Below are 18,630 nucleotides of genomic sequence, written 5' to 3'. Positions count from 1 at the left end.
GTGCGACCTGTCTTTTTCTTAAGCAAAGTAATTGTTTTGTGTGGTCCTATTTTCTAGGAATAAATGAATGGCTCCAAGAGTCTATCCCTTTTCAGAACTGTGGGTGAAATAGACAATTTTATAACTTTGTTTTTGGTTAGATAGGAATGTTTTGGGGATAGATGATTATTTTAAATGTACCCAAGGACACCATAAGTTTAGTAAAGTGTCTGGTAAATTATGTATTAAGTGTTAATTGACAGCTGGTTGGTCACTAGACCTCAGATATCAGGAAGTGGAGTGCAAGCTGGTCTAGAGTAGGAGGGGGAAAGTTGAGACAAAGGCTAAATCATAAATATTCAATGAACAAACCTTTGTGTTTAATTGGTTAAAGGTGGTCATGTGTGAGTTGCCTTGTACTATTATTATGGGATGTATTCTTATTATTATGGGATGTATTCTTATCATTATGGGGTGTATTCTTATTATTATGGGATGGAGTGAATAGGGTATCATGGTAGGGGGAAAATTAAGAAAAGACACTGACGTCGAGTTAGTAATAGTTAGAGGAGAAAAGGGGAAGGATTAGGTTTGAAATGGTTGGGCACGAGATCATAATTATTTTCTTAGACTAACTTCACCAGTAATAGAGTAGAGGACCAGTATTAAATTAATTAGAAGTTAAGTGGACACTTGAAGCTATTTACCCATGGAGTTTATATAAAAGTTTAGTGAATACCCGGAGCTTGTTCTACAAATGGATATTCTAATTTAGTAAACACCTGGAACTGTTTTACAAGGAAATTTCATATTTAATAAAAGTTTATCACCCGAAGCTGTACCAATGGAGGCAGAACTATATTTCATCCTGTGCTAATATCTGGCAACCCTATTATTTGTTGTGCTAATTTTCTGTTGTGATGGAACTATAAATCCCCATTTTAATTCTACGTCCTTGTTTGGATTCGGAAGTGAACCCCTGCGATGACCCAACCTGAGTGATGAACAGTTTCTCCTAGAGACGCCCAAGCTGAGAAGCCTCTGAGAGGTTATTTCCCCGAGTCGCGAGCTATCCAGAGAACCACTCAATCCAGAGACGTCCCCAACTAAGTGAACCGCCTTAGAAGTTCCCCAAGGAGACAATTTCGTTTTCAAATTGTATTCGGTCGACCCGCGCCGCGATTTTGTTATTATTTCGTTGGGACTGATAAGTATTATTTTTCCATTAAGTTCAGTGGAGTCGTTATAAGAAGTAAGAGTTCCGAATATGTAAGTTACACCCATTGATATAATTTCACATTAAGTTTAAGTAACCCCATTGATATTAATACAACGTCCATGTGCATCGTAAACACACCACTTTACCTTTATTTGTTTGTTTTTGTGTGAGCGTTCCGCCTTTTTAAGTTGTCCCCACGATCTCAGAGTGAACCGGCCCTACCCTCATGGGAAGGTGCCACTTGTAATCTTCCCAAACCTAAAAATATATTTACGCCTGGTCACTGCGTTTTTGACCGGCTACACTGATATTAGTTTACTATGTAGTCACTGGTGGTTTTCAACACTGGCAATACCCCACTCCCCCAGGGCCCTAGTATATTTAATACTAGAACTTGAAAATTAAATAATCATATTATTAAACAAGGTACTGTCTTAGTCAGTAGGCTATAGTCAGTACTAAGTAATTTTTTACCATTGTGAAAATTCATCCGGTGTAGCTAACGATACATAGGCCCACCTGCTAATTCTGGATCAATTCACTTTAGGCTACAGGTAGGTCGAGTCAGTGACAAGTCAACATCGGTTCTTTACTTTGTGGCAAGAGCAGGGCCTCATTTTTGTAGGTGAAGCTTTGTAAAATATATAACTATCTATTGTTTTCAACAATAGGCTAAGGATAAGCCTACGCTGAATTTTCATACAGTGTTCGGTACGCATTTTGGTAGTATTCTTTTGCGTGTGAATTCATATTGCAGTTGAGTTTTTTGTTTTGGTTGCACATGTGCCTATTTCACGTTGTAATGAAGTTCCTCACCCTGTACTGCTGTACGTTTCTGTAATTTTCAGAGAGAAAATGCAGTTACAAGTTTCACTATAATATGTTATGTAATATGGGCTTGTTGCAAGTAATCTCTGCCTGTTGCTTTTAAAAGCAATGTTAAATCATTATTCATGTGGCTATATAATGTCTCCTACTTTCCAACATTCTGTTATCATTTAATTTTGTTTTCTTTCATATCCAGGACTCTTTCTGCATCCGTGGCTTGGATTATTTTATGTGGGCAATTGACATTTAGTGCTGGCATCAATATTTGAGAAACGTTTAGCCAGTCATTACTTCAACTTGCTTCTTTAATATTTTTGTTCATACAATATTCACAGTATCAACAAACTTGCAAACTGTAAAAAACACCCAACCATATAATCTTCATTGTCATACATCATGTGGCAATTCACTGTGACAAATATTGATGCAATTTCACATGGTTGTCTTTGTTACCTTTTTATTATTAGTTTTTGTCACGTCCGTCATTAAGGAAATCATACTTCCCCTCTATAATTTTCTGGTAAGAGACTGCGGCTTGGTTTCTTCCTTAATTAATGGCAGCTGCGAATATCATAAAATTTTTCCAAAGGGGAGGTGTAGACCCCCTCCCCTTAGACCCCTCCCACATTTCAGTCACCACTTCCAGATCCGTCGGCAAATCAAATTCTCCACACCCCCCAACAAAAACCCCTTCGCTACGCCCCTGTTTATCATTTGAGTTATCTACCATGAATATATAATATATGTTGGAGGTAAAGTTCTTAGGATAAAGTAATCTTGATATTTAGACATTTGGACCTCTGCTGATCCCAAATGACATTTGACCTCCACCCAAAATAATAGGGTTCAAGCACCCACTATAACCAAAAAATATGCGAAATATGAGCTATGTTATTTACCCTATCTTGGGGTATCGTGTTCACAAGCTTTGTGTTTATAAGGCTTTAAAGAGTGTGACCTTTGATGACCCAAAATGACCTTTCACATCCACCTAAAACGATATGTTTTTTCTTGTACTTATTATAGGGAATCCACACGCAACATATGAGAGCCAATACATTTTCCTATCTGGAGATATCGTGTTCACAACTCTGACCTACACCAAATTGTGTAACTGTTAACACTACATAATGGCTATCCTACCATGCATATATAAACTCCTTTGATGTTCGGGTTCTAAATAATTTTGACAGGCTTTGGATAGTTTTGAGATTTTCACATTTTGCCTTTTGCTGACCCCAAGTAACCTTTGAGCTTCATCCAAAACATAGGTTTCTTTTTCTTATTATGGGAGAGCCACATATTACATATGAGAACTGTAGAGTTTATTTATCTTGAGATATCGTGCTTACAAGCTAAGGCGTCACGTGCCCACACACGCGCCCTACCCCACACAACCCACAAATACCAATTGGACAGCATAGGACACTCGCATGCCTACGGCAAGTAACCAAACATGAGAGCTTTTGACATATGTCGGTTACTAGGGCTCTCATTGGACGACCAATGTCACATGTTGTTTGCTAGCGCTCTGATTGGAAGGTCGAATTAAATTGACATATGTAAGTTTCTCTTGCTCTTATTGGACTATCATTGTCACGTCATTCTATAGTGATTCTGATTGAAAGAAATGTGTTTCTGTCTTTTGTATCTTTTATTTGCCTCATATTTTGTTTTCCCCGTTCTACTCAACTGCGTATAGTTTAATAATTTGTTAACAAATTTTCTCTGGAAAAGTTTCGTTGTATCCTTCAGGAAACCTCTCTGAGAAGGCGCGGGAAAGTAAAAATATAATAAAACAATTGGCAGGTTTCCAGCAATGAAAGCTGTGTAATGTGATATGTTCATGTTGTCATGTACATTCGGCAATGCATACTTTTATCGTAATGTTTGAGAATACAGATTCTTCTATACATCGGTACTAATGAGGAAGGCCATACCGTCGGTATGAATATGATCGCAATATAACGAATTTATCGGTATATTGCCGGACCATAAAAGTAGGTTTGCCATAGTCCACAGCAATATGTATAGTTGGTAAATACATGATGTAGTTATGCGGTAAGTTCGTAGTAATTTACACCAGCACGTAGTAGGTTAGAGTTTCAGCAAGCAAGCTCCAATAAATTATGAAGTCCTTCAAATATATATATCGTTGCATCTCTTTCTATTGTTTCTGTTTGCTTACACAACTCTCTTGCAATAGTTAAAAATAGCATCTGTTGTTTTTTAAAAGGTCTTGCAGATTTTGAGAATTTCATTTGTTAAAAGGTATTGGGAACCCAGTCAAAACCTCACTAAATGTTAGCTCAGCTGAAAGGTTTCACAATAAACAAACAGTTACACAATTATAGTGATCGAACTGTTACCAAACTGTTACCAATTCTTAGCCCTTGAAATTCTAAATACCTTGTAATTCAATAGTAAGTAAATTTTGTACTTTTATGGGGTCACGTTTGGACGGACGGGACTCTTACGCTAATAAGTTGACCCCCAATCATTTAGTAGAACGGTCTCACAAAAGGAAATGCACAGAACCTTTCTATTCTTGAAAGAATCAAGCAACATCTGATTGGCTTGTAAATATACAATGGGCACAACCATTTCATAATAAGGGTTGATTGATACTACAAGTTTCTACGGAGTTGCCAACTGATCTATACATTGCCGCGACCTCCCGGAGAACTAGCATAGCAATAGTGCAACGCAAAGATAGAACAAATGTTCGATAGGCCAAGTATGCGTACCAATACCGTTACTTTCTCGTAAGTTTGGCTGCAAAATATACTGTTTCTGTTGTTTCTCAAACCATATTTTTTACGTGGTGCGCACGCGGTTACTTTTTTTGGGACCCGTCCCATCACTAAATTCCCAACCTCCCCTCTCCTCCCCACCCACCTGTCACCAAAACAACAAAATTACATAGACCTATCTTTATAATCACTCTCTCGCCGGGAAAAAAAAAATTCCCTCATAAGTAGTCAACCTTAACCAGGGGCGTTGTGCGAAAATAATTTTTTTTTGGGGGGGGGGGGCCGTGAGCAGGTGATGACTATCTAAGCGGAGGGCCACCACAGGTTGGCGCGCAGCGTACAAGAAAATTTTTCGTCTGACAGACCCCTCAGATTGCAGGAAACGGCACTTCCCGCGCCTATGGCAGTAAGCAACACCCCTAAAAGTGATAAAAATTTCCGGCAATTTTTTATTTTGGGAAATATTCTCGAAGGAAGTGATCGCCATTTATTCCTCAGTTTACCAATTCCTCGTCTCCCAGAAGCGCCCAAAATTTAAGAAATCGAGACATTCTTGTGTTGGCTGATCCATGATCGCCGCCCATGCCCGTGAGAAGTGGTGACTGGGTGAACATGGGCAGAAAAAGCGAAAGTACCGAAACCTAAGGTAAAACGTGCGATAACGAAGCAGTGGCGGAGCGTCCACACAGTCAGGGGCGGATGCCCCCCCCCCCTGACGGACTCAAATGGACTGCTGGCGCCCTTTTCAGCTTTTTACCACTTTTTACTTATTAGCGAATATTGACTTTTTTATTGCGCTCTCATCTACCTATTGACATTTGTCACATAATATGCAAATTAGCAAGGCCCGGAAAGGGTCATTTCCGGCGATCTAGGGAGTATCTTTACTCAAAAAAAATTATGTACGCTCCGCGCCAACCTGTGGTGGCGCTCCGCTGAGAGTAGTGTCAAAAGCGCCCCTACAGACCATTCTCGCCCCCCTTGATCAATACCCCTAGCCCCGCCACTGTAACGAAGTGATTATTTTCCAGGTTACTTGTGACTGTATTTGAAGTTATTATTATTATTCATTTTCTCGAAACTACCTATCAGATCATGAGGAAAATTTATCCTGGTGGACCTTTTAGCGAACTGATTGCATTACTTAAGAAGAAGTTCACATGGAGTCCCATAATCTCTGTTCACTACATTTATCTTAACTTTCCGAACTTTGTTACAGTCTTAGAAAACAATTTAAAAAAATGGCCATTTTTTTCATGGAAAATTGACTGACTTAGGCAAAGGTAACGGGTTGCACTTACTCTGGGACTACGTATATATAATATTGTTCAACGATGGCAGCGTTGATGGCACATTTGGTTCATTAGTTATCAACCAGTAATTATGTAACTGTTTCGATTGACTGAATATCAACAATTAAAAACCAATGACCAAGCAGTCAACAGAAGCCCCATTTCTCGTAGGCCCTACAAGAAATTCAGTTGCTGACACTGTTTCTCATTCAACGTCGCTGAGTTAGGTTCCAAAATGAGTCAATGGCAGTCTGCTTGCACGCTTCCATTCGTCTTTGAGGTGTGTCATGTGTGGGAAATCCGCAACGACCATCAAAGAGCAATTATTATTTAGTCTACTTTTCGATTTCGAAAACACTTTTTTTTCTTTCAATTATGACAAAATGTTAAGACACCTTTGACAAAATTTGGGGGGCCTGTGCCCCCCGGGCCCCAATGGGCACGACGCCACTGACCTTAACTCTGAACAATTACGTATAAACAAACATGAAATGTGTAACCAATATGAGTTCCATACTGTTCACTACTGTAAATAGAAACAGAGAAGGACGATTTGGCCAGGTTAACTCCTCTAACCAAGTATATTATAAATTCAATCGATCCATACTGCGAATGGAGCAATATGGTTGCCAAAAAAGTGGCTCGAAACAAACAGGCACAGATGAATATCTAACCGATTCACTTTGCTTATGGAAATTGATGTCGACGGTGTTCAAAATACATCACCATTTTAAGATCACCTAACACTTACGACCACGCGAACCGCATATTTGCCGCTACCTACATTCGAAAAGTTCTAATCGGATGAATTTTAAAGTACGCTCAAAAATTTGGTCACTATTACCTGTATGACTGACATACCTTCCTGAACAACTTCGACATCCACACAACGACGTCACATAGCGGCAATTTCAAATTGACTGATATCCATATAAAATAATTACTGGGCTTCTTTGAACTTGCCAAATATGTGTACTGTTTCCTGCGATTTGGTTGCAACATTTTTATAAATTTGAATGTCATTTGAGGTAACGAGAGGTGATTTTCTAGAAACGAAAAAAAATGATACTTCTCCTAGAAATTGTGTCCAAATTTGCTTAGATGTCGTGGATACAACGTTTCAATGGTGGTGAACCAAAGCTGTTCAGGAACATTTTTTTTTCGTAATGTGAGGGCCCAAACAGGGGCTTCTGTGAAATTTTTAGTTATGGTGAAATGTAGGCCAGAGATAATTTGCAATGATAATGACATTTGTTTTTCAAATGTTTAGTATTCATGCCCAGTATGCGTTCTGGTGTGAGTAGAAAATTGTCTTCCCATACGAATTTTCCCGTCATTGTTTAAAATAACTCCACCCGTGGCTGACGTGATGAAGTCAAATATTTACGTGTTATTCAGGATAACTATGTAGTTCGATGTCATCTCTGTAAGAGAATACTTAGTAGATTTGTACTTTGAAATTTTCAACAGTTACAGGAATACTTTTTTTTTACGATTCCGTTTTTATTATTGTGTCAATGAAAACCACAGGGCATGTTTATAAATATTTTAATAAATACAACGATCTATAAGATAAGTTCGTGACGGTAAATATTCAATGACAATCCAAACCTAGTAAAATTGTAATGGTGCTTGTGTTTGTGTGTGCGTGGCGAGAATGTATATGCTTTGGTGCGTGTGGTTAACTCTCATACTTAGCATGACTTGTATAGGTTGTCTATACATAGCGACCTTATTGATTTTATTGAAGGTCAAGAGTCATCTCAGTCAACATGATAAAACAGTTAAACCTTGTACCTACCGTATCTCAAGAAGGGAATCATGAATAAGTTACCCATTCTGAGTTGGTCAAACCCCTTGATATTTATTAAAGCCAAAGTCATTTGACGTTAACTGGCTTAAATGTGGCAACGTTGTGAACACCATAGCTAAGAAAGTGTAACATTGACAAGTCTCCTACTTCCACGAGGTGTCGTTATGAGTATAAATGCACTAATTTTTGTGAATTGTCAAAATACATTAAGGGTCGATAGTATCTGCAGAGGTCATTTAAACAAATTTTTTTCATGATATCTTTCAAGGATAAATTTGCTCATATCCTGTTACGATGATGTCATTCAATAAACCTCAATAGGGTTTTGCATTCTGCCTGAAAGATACTACTGTGACAAAAGGCAGCTGTGAATTTTAAGTATTCAAGAACACAACTTAGCTGTAATTATAGCCTTTCAACGTTTCAAATTTGTTTCAAAATTTTTGTCTTTGTTTGTTTCAATAATAAAATAAACATTTATCTTTATGTCATGTTTTCAAAACAAATGCCTACAACTTTCTAACATTTTGACAAACTATGTCTGCTAAGAAGAAGCATAAGGTAAGGAAAAAAGGAAGATAGGAGGTGGTGAAAATGTTACCCGGCCTATGTCTTATATCTTTCACACAAATTTCTCTTGTAGAAGTTTAGCTGAGCCGTTGCTGCGCTTGTTTTAATTCCGGATGAAACAATTACGTTTTTTTTTAAAATTTCTCTAGGATATTCACAGCTGCCATTTTTTAGCAAAGAAACCAGACCGCAGTCTTTTACCAGATAATAATAGAGGGGAAATACGTGGAAACCAAGAAAGATCTCTTTCCTTAACGACGGACGTCGCAAAGTCTGTGGTCGAAATTATGAACCCGCGGGATTATTACCATGTTTGTGACACCCTGGCAATTAAAATCCAGTCACGAGCCAAACAAGGCACGTGGAAGACGTATGGCGGTGATTACTTTCGAGTGAAACTCTTCACTGATAAACCCTATTCTGCCATAGGTCCGGATTATTTCTTTGACTACGACAATGGAACGTATTTAGCATTATTTACACTGAGGTGGCCTGGAACTGTGCGAGTTGATGCGATGCTTGTGCACCCAAGTGAGGCTGTCCAAATCCTGAACAGGACCCAGCAAGGTAGCGCAGCCACAGTCTTCACCTTCTATGGGACGTTTGAGACCACAGCACCAAACGGCACCGTTTATACTGAGGACGTCACTTGCGGGGTAGCTCCATTCAAGGTAAGTCACGCTCGAATTGAAACGTTTTCTCATGATTTTACGTCTTGTTGTACATTCTTTATGTACAGTTACAGACAATGCTAAAGGTGATATAGAGTTTGGGTCTCCAATAGTAAGCTAACAGATTGGTATCAGACTGTTTGTAGAACAGGGGAAATTTGTATTCCCGAGGTCAGTATATATCACATAATGCAAATTTAATTCTATGCTCTATTCATATTGTTGATTTAAACTAAATCAAGCATGCGACAGTAATGTGGTTTTTAAAGTTTGGACTGTCCAAATCATGGCATTTGGTACACTTGTTTAAGAATGGATCATGTACCTGATGATAAAGATGAAACCTTAGAATCCATCTTCTTCGGCGACCTCACCTCCCCCCCCCCCCTTTGACACAATTGAGTTAAATGTTTAGCTCACTTAAATTGCTGTGTCTGTACTTATGGAGTTCAGTACGTCAAACGTTTCACATTTTCAGCGACTTTGCGTTTTTTTAGGATGCCGAAAAGCTCAGTAAACTTTGCAATCGTGCTGGCTAGTGCGCATTTACGGTTTTATGTGTGTGCGGGGATGGGGGGGGGGTGGAGCGAGGAGGAGGTATGTGTGTGTGTGGATGTGATGAATAGCTTCTAAACACGATATATCAACAACCACAAGTTTAATAAATGTCATACGTAGTAGACTGATGCAATTTGTTGAATAGATGTGCCCTATGTTTGTAGTTCTCACCTCATGAATATTAATGTGTGTGTGACGGGCTTACCATAAAATTCGTAAAATGTCAATATCTCTTCAACCGTACGTGAGTTAGTTTATAGTTGATATGGTGGTGTAACTCCGTAGAAAGTACATGGTCTTTGAAACAACAATTTTACCTCAGTTAAGATTTATGCGAGGATGGGTTTAATTGGTAATCGTCAAAAACAGCTTGTAAACACGATATCTCAAGAAACACAGGTGGAACCAATGGACATACTTGGTAGGTATATCCAACTTGGTGAGTACAAGAACCATTTTGAAAGTTGAAGGGGTCAAATGTCATATGAGGTCGACATGTGTCAAAACCTGAAAACCTTTGAAACATGATAACTCATAAAGTAAAGCTCGTTCCATTTTGTAAATACTGTTTGGTAAAATTCAGTTCAGTTTAGTTTTTCTGAAGGGTCCTTATAGGACGTCAAGCATACATACAACCTTTCAGGAATTGAGATCTGCTTCAGAGTTTTGTTTTCAACGTCTGCTGAAATTTCTATATCAGTGCTGATAAAGCAACATTAATTACAGGCAGATGTATGTAACTGAAGGGTCAGCAGTTAAAGTCCATCTCCTTGGCAGTTTACCTGAAATATAATAAAGATATATTCTGGTGGACTGAAATTTATTGCTCCGTAAAAATGGACACAATTGTTGCAACTTCAGGTAACAAGACGCATCCATATCACATTTCATGGCGACGGTATGGATCTGCCATATTCGGGGAAAAAAACCTTATTTGAATGTTTTTTCTTCTTATCATAACCGCATAATTATAATTTTTTCTTCTCAAATGACTCAATGGCAGGAAGATACAAACTTTGCGACTTCTATTGTGTAAAATACACTTACTAAAAGGTCTACAGTAACTCCTAAATTTTGTTGATTTGAAGTTTGAGTTTGAGTCCTGGAAACCACAAAATGTCTGTGGGAAATCTCTTTTCCGTCTAGACCGTATAAATTTGTCACATAGCAGAATTAACCAAAGACAACCAACCTGTATAGAGAATTAAATAGACTAGAGTTACATGAAACAGAAAGTAGACTCGCTAAACACTTCATTAGTCTTAGTTATAAAGCCAATCAAGTAAAAATAAACTAATAATAATTGCACTCTCTTCACAAATTTTAGTTTCGTCTTATCACTAAATCAGGTGGAAATATCTAAAGACTTTGCCTATTATCTGGAAATGTTTATAAACTATTATTAAATCCAAAGTGCAAGTACTCCTGTGAGTTTTTATACACTTTTATACACAATATCAGTCACAAGATATAAGAAGACCATTTCAAGAATTTTACTTGTTGGTACAATTTCCTGGTTTGGAAAATCATGGTCAGTCACAAATCTAAGATTGTGCCAAAGTGTTTTACAGTCTCTTCATGTTAGTTACTAGTTTGCTCAGAGCTCTTGTGGGCCTCACTAAAGGTATCTTCAGGAAAACAGTTTCTATGATAGATAGAAAGTCCTTTGATCATTTTGGGTGTGACAGGTTAAACACCCAAAATGAAGCCACAGATTAGTCAGACCAGCTGCAAGATCTGCTGATCTGTCAAACTTCTCTTCCTCAGCTGTTATATAGAAAGACTCGGCAGAAAACAGATTATCACCTTCCCAGAAACGAAGTGGTGAGATAGTGTAATGATCCTGTCAATAACAGACAATAAACTAAATATCATCGGAGTTTTAAAAAAGGCACTCAACTATTGATTCAAATGGGCTGATCTATTTTATCTGACTTGTCATGTCACTGATTTGATACACTATGTTATTTAAATGAGGATCATTGATGACGACGACATGTATACTGTATCATACCACAATTATAACAAACCTACTTCATGCAAAACATTTGCTACTGTTGACTTTTGTTCAAATATTACAAACAACATTAAAAGAAAATCAATGAAGTATAGAGACAAGAACACCTTTTTGTGTGTGGTTCCTTGCATATTTAAATATATTGATATTTTGTTATTTACAGGAAAATTAATAGGATTTATTTACCTACTATCCATGATGAATAACCATCATTCAGTTATCATCTGCCATAAAATATGTTGCTAAGTTGATGCAAAGTTATTGTTATTTCATGTTTTGACCTACCTTTGACAATAGGGTCTACTCACTATGGGCTATCTACTACCAAGTATGACACTGATTCATCATTATTGTGTTGAGTTATTGTGTAGAGCGTACAAAATAACGTTAATGATATAATGTGAAGCCTCACCACTCATTAATCTGCATGTCAAATTTTAACACACATCAAAATGTACTTACCAGAAACCAGCAACCAAATATAAAGTTTGAAACAAATGCAACTTGCAGTTGCAGAATTATTGCAATTTGTATATTTTGACATTTTTCTCCATAAACTCATTAATTTTCATGAGATGAGCAACACGGCCATCCACACACCAAGCGTAACAATGATCCATCATTTTCTTGTCGATTTAAAGTGTATACAACATACATCGTCACAAAGACGTACACTCCCACCCCCCACCCCCACACGCAGGGATGAATAATATGGTTCCTTTGCTGGAAACAAGGAATCAAAATGATTATGTGGCGAGGCAACTCACTGTGTTTACACGAATCTATCTCTCAGGACCGATGTCCTAATGTGTCCTAAGTGAAACTGAAAACTGAAAATTTCGACATGTGATATCTCCACAATGGTAACAGTTAGTTTGTAACAGTAGATTCTGGTTTCAGTTTTCTTCAGATCAATAATTTTATAATTTAATTTTTATAATAGGAACTGTGAACATTTGCCTGACGAATTTCTAGATATCCCTTTAATTTGGTATCTAAAACGTCCCATAAACTAAACTGCATCATCTGCAAATCATCAGTGATTATAAGAGTTGATCCACTTTGCAACACATATTCGTAGAGCATCCTATTACTTATGATGCACAACTAAATTGCAAGAAATCTTGCCAAGCCGCCTCCAATTTCTTTGCATATTATGTCCTCCTTCGATAGCATTTTACCCAGGATCATAACGGCACATATAACTTATCATCTCTAGATGCATCATACATAACAATAACAAGGTGTAAAGTTACACTGTCACTGAGTGTAGTTTTTATAATATCTAATACAAAGAACAGCAGTAGTGTTGGGTGGTATCGAGAAATTGTGATACTGGTATTTCTAATGACAAAGAACATATAACACTGTAATAACCACATACTTGTAAGATTCCCCCTATTTACCTTTAAGTCATACATAAACAGCACATATGTTCTTGCTATAGTACAGTGTTATGTACTACAAGAATTCACAGAATGCGTTCTTGTAGGATTGTCGGCAATGATAATGCGATCTTGCGAAGTAACAAACTTGAACACTACAGCAATTCACCCATCACTTAAGTGTGCAGTATATCTGAAAGACCAACACACTGTTAGTGTTGGATCTAAGCTTATATAGGCGACTCCAACTATTTAGGGTCGAGCACTTAAACTTGTACTACTGTAGCCTACTTCTAAAGGAAATTTCATGCAAGGAACCACATACTCTATACAGCCATAAACCTTTTGCCAAATATATCGTGAATCGAACAATCAATTGAGTATATTGTTACTACTCTTATGGCAAAAAGTTTCCTATAGCGACATACTTTATGCAATTGTTTCCATTGTACGCGGCTACGTCAATTTAACCCATCAGTGCACAGTGCAATACTAGACCTCAGTTTTGTGTGTAATTATGCATTCCTCATATTATGATATTTAAACACACCGGTATGGCCACTAGCGTAACAAAGCAAGATGCGTCTACAGATTGGAAATTCAAATCCAAAAATAATCCTTCAACAAAGAGCAAAGCAAACTGTCTTTGTAGTCATTCTAGAGCACCACATATACTAGATCACTCTTATTAACCTAATGCAACATCTTAAGATGTTTTCAATCCATAGTCAACTGTGGTTATAATTAATAACAAGTTCTACTTGGACAGGCAGACTGAACTTTGTATCAATTCCAAATAGACAATAAAGTTACAAGGATTCAGTGGTGGACTTCTGTTGAACTACCATAATCTTTGGCCATTACCATAAACACTAGGGTATATCTACCTATTATGACAAAGAAACATCATATTACTTCGGGTTTATATATTTGAACAATGTTAACCTTCTATATAGTCAATAGTATTATTGAGATAGTGTGGCTGTACGATTTCACTAATATTAAACCAGACACAAATCTGGCAATGGTTCCGATTCCAGATGAAATTCTTCAATGATTTGGCTGCTGAATAGGGCATGTCCACAAGTATCACAAATATCACTCTTCTAGCTGAAATACCATACAAACATAAATACTTTCATTCTACCAATATTATAAACCTTTTATAACTAATATGAGCTAAATCATGCTTTCTGCTACAAAGGTACAGTACTGACATGTGACATTTTTTACATGAATCCGAGTTCATTACGCCTATTCATGGGACACACAAGTAGACACCTATGCTACCACTCATGAATAATTAACGTGATGATAACATTTCCTACATCTGTATACTGTCATATCTTTAAACCAATTGAAGGCAAATCATGCTGATGGTTGCAAAGATATTGCGATTTTAAGAAATTTTCATTAATCCCGCCTCACATATTCATGTTGCGTGCACGTAAAAACAACATGGATCGTCTACTGCCCATGACCAACATATATCAAGTGTGATATCAATCCAACATGTAGTTCTTGAGATATCATGTCCACAGGCTCATGGTACACACAAATACATTACACACCCAGACTTGACTGCAGAGGTTCGGCATCGCAACCAAAAGTTCGTCATTTACCAAGCATGGTGTTCTTTCAAGTTTTAACTCATTCGGCAAGTTTCATGTGACTTAAGTCTCATGATCTTGATATCACACATTAATATCATCAGTTGTTTGCTTGAAAGTGATGGTAGTATATAAAGTAGTGCTTTTATTTTTCTTAGATTACTACCGTTCTATCTTTTGCAACTATGTGATGCCATTTTCAACACATGGCTCTTTACAAAATAATGTCTTTTTACGTAAGGACGTCAGGAACAGAGATGGGCCTAAATGAAGTTCTGGCAAGGAATTTACAAAACGGAAGAGAAATCTTATTGTCAGTTTAGGGTGTGTAAATGTTTATTGAACGCCTTACAACAGTCTCTTTGTGTATTACATAACTTTTCTTAAGATATTTCTCTTTGCTTAGTATTATAACTATTGATATGATTTGTATATGATTTCCCGTTTTCTCTGTTATGCTCTGTAATTCATTGTAAAGTACACGCACATAATACAGATAAGTTAATGAGCATGGTGAACACAAAGGATAGATGTAAGGGGATTAATAGACACGGGATGGAGATGTTTATCTTCTACCTCTCCCCTTCCCTGTTGGTTTCTTTCTTTCTTCTTACCATCCCTTGTCTACCCAGTGGAGTAACTACATGTACTGTATTTTAGTTGTTACTGAGTATAAATGCATTTTACTCGGAATAATTAAATATTTTTTATTCATTTCTCCCTCATGTTTTTCAGTGTAAGTTCTTAACAAAACATGTTACAATCATGAAATGGCTGTCTAAATCAAAATGATAATTGGAGGTACAGTGAAAGGGATGTATATGACCTCAACAAATGTCACACTGCGAAATATCCTTGGGCCATTTTTGCCCCCATATTTCCAGTGAAAAAAAAAGCTATAGGGGCCAAATTTAACCAGTCCGTAAGGGTTATAAAGTGTTCCTAGTATAAGAGACCAATACCACTCACCCTGGGATTGTATAAAATTAAGCATTTCACTTGCGTTTCACAAAATATGACCTTGACACATGCGCCAAAATTGTGATGTATAGTGAAACAATTTTTTATTTTTTCTTTAAATGCATGTAGCATAAAATAGACTTTGCTTCCTGGCCATAAGTGCAAATCCTTAACCTTGCAAAATGAGTGGCATGTTCACTTTATATATTATAAATACAAATGATATAGTAAAAAGATTCACACCTGATCTGCACATGACCCAACCAGTTTAAAAATACTAAATGTGACGATCATTCAGTAACATTCCAATTTTATTTTTTTTAAACGACAAAATGATAAGAAACTGGGATTGTTACAAATATCATATTTGTCGTGTGTTATGTCGAAACAAATTAAAGGTACGTGTATTTACATCATAATTGCTACTGTTACACAGTCTAATACAATAGGATATACAATTCAGGAGCGTACTATTGCAAGACTTTTAAATTAATGCTACAAACACAGTGCGGATGAATATCACTGACTTTTAACAAAATATATTTCCTGTGAAATAAATAAGTGGAAAAGTGCCTGTGATTGCAAGTAAGCAATTAATAATTAACCTATATTGCATACTTTGAAGTGGCTTCTGTTGTCTTTCTGTTGGCTAGAGTTACGGTTTACAATACTGGAGATACAAGTATACTGTCTAAAGTTTCACAGTTAACCGCAAGCACAAGTCTATCCAGTATATATAGCATATGTATATAGCTTGTTTTTAAATACGGTAAAACGATATTTTCATTACAGCCTCCAATGTGCAACGTCAGTGCAAAACACACGCACGGCCCGTGGTTCTGCAAAAAACCTACCAATGAGCATCTCTCCTGTGACGATTGGGCTGTCGTTTTTATGAGCACGAAAGAATCCTCCGCCAAACTGCAGAAAACTCTCAGCAAAGCTGAATTGGCAGCATTCAAGAGGTGAGTATTTCATTGACTTCACACTGAGATTTACTCCGCTCCTATCCCATAACTGTACTTCTCTATATTCTACAACATTTGCACTTTCCAATCTGCCGTAGCTACATAATGACTGGAAATATTCCTACTCAGGGCTGCGCCCACTCTCTTCTGCTTCATATCATTGAAACCACATGATATGTTGTTGGATTTAGATCTGACCATTTTGTCTATTGAAGCGACCCGCATATAGCAGGGGTGGGAGATATTTCCGAATTAAAGATTATGCGTCTCTACCTGGTAAGTCATCGACGAGGGTTGCAGGAGTGTTCTTGCGGGAGACAAGGACAACCATACCTGAGGCAAAAGACAAAAAACATCCTTTAATTGAGCAACATGAAAGTATATTACATTAGAATCGTGATGCACGACTGTTAACATGAAAATAATCTACACAAAGCAACCTTCTAATACGCAAACTTCTTACACACAACCTTCTAACACACAACCTTCTTACACATAACCTTTTCACACATAACTTCTTAAACAACCTTCTTACACACAACATTTTACGCATAACTTCTTACACAACCTTCAAACACACAACCCTCTTACACACAACCCTCTTAAGCACAACCATCTTACACACAATCTTGTTACACAAATATTTTACATGCAAGGGGAAATTCTCCCAGACAATATAGTTGTACTGCAGGTAATTAGTTAAATCAAAGCAGTTAAGAGATTAAGCATTACGACTACTGTAATATCAATATTAAGGTAAATAGTCACATGATTATGTGAATAAAATAAATTTCTGGAAGGACCTATCGACTGTCAACTCACTTGATAAGAGCTGATTCATCATTTATCCTCTCAGGTTGCAAAAGGAGTCAGTATTATAAATAATTTTAATGTTTACTACCCAATTGTTCTTCGTACTTTACATTACACCTAAATTTATCCGCATTTTACTCTGGTCCGCGTGATTACAACGGTTCTCTTTTCAAAACACTAAATATATTGAAACATCAGGACATAATCAATCTTGGAGTTGCTTCCTTTACCAATTGAGAGTGCAAAAACTGGTAATAAAATCCTCTGTTAACATTTCATGCTTTCTGTGTTCTTATCTCAAAGTTAAGTAATTTTCTCTTCAAGAGGCCAGTGACACAACTCGAGTACACATGTCTGAGGTTAACACTTTGTGATCCTTCATATATACTGTACACTCTGGGGTGTAGTTACAATCTGTCACCGCATTATCTCGTTTGTGTATCCAATATATTTTTTTACGGATGATGTTCTACATAATAAGCTTTATCCCCAGAGGGTACAGTACATAATATGAAGGATCACATAGTGTTAACCTCAGACATGTGTACTCGAGTTGTGTCACTGGCCTCATGAAGAGAAAAGTACTTAACTTTGAGATAAGAACACGGAAAGCAGGAAATGTTAACAGAGAATTTTATTGCCAGTTTTTGCCCTCTCAATTCTGTATGGATAATAATTGGGTGTTCAGAGTACTTTATGGAAAGCTGCCTGGGACTGTCAGTAACTTCGGGGCAAGGAGACGTTCTTCGTTACCCCGCAAGTGGGTAATTAGAGCCATTGGTGTCTAGTCCAGAAAATGATTCAACATGAATAATTGAAAACGTCTCGTTAATCTCATGAATACGTAAATAACGTCTCGTTAATCTTGGTATATTCTCTATTCTACTTTCCTTAAACTAGCAGGTACTTATTAAATGTCTTAAATGTTAGATTTACCGCTTTTCATCATGAAGAAAAGGTAGGAGATTATGTTGAGACGCGTCATCTTCTGTTTTGAGGGTACCTTCATGACAATGTTTCAAAAAATCCAATATACTCAGGCTTGCAAAGAGAATGATTGTAGAAATGTTCCTTTCAAAAGTTTGCCATTATATGCACCTGCACATCGTCAAGACATTTCCACTGTATATCACAACTCTGTCAGAATTGACTTAAAATCCAGACATGTTGTAAAAATATTTAAATGAATACATT

At 37.1% G+C, this 18,630-nt stretch overlaps 1 protein-coding gene across 1 annotated transcript in view; it reads left to right on the top strand.

Moving 5' to 3' along the window:
• Positions 1 to 18,630, top strand: part of LOC139984855 (NXPE family member 3-like) — a 33,821-nt gene that overhangs the window by 7,865 nt on the left and 7,326 nt on the right. Inside the window, exons 2-3 of the mRNA XM_071998955.1 lie at positions 8,604 to 9,125; positions 16,448 to 16,620. Coding sequence (XP_071855056.1) covers positions 8,604 to 9,125; positions 16,448 to 16,620 — 695 coding nt within the window. The remainder of the gene's footprint in view (positions 1 to 8,603; positions 9,126 to 16,447; positions 16,621 to 18,630) is intronic.

Source organism: Apostichopus japonicus, chromosome 17 (assembly GCF_037975245.1).
Source record: "Apostichopus japonicus isolate 1M-3 chromosome 17, ASM3797524v1, whole genome shotgun sequence".
NCBI lineage: Eukaryota > Metazoa > Echinodermata > Holothuroidea > Aspidochirotida > Stichopodidae > Apostichopus > Apostichopus japonicus.
Note: the sequence above shows the minus strand (reverse complement) of the source record. Positions and strands in the feature narration are given on the sequence as shown.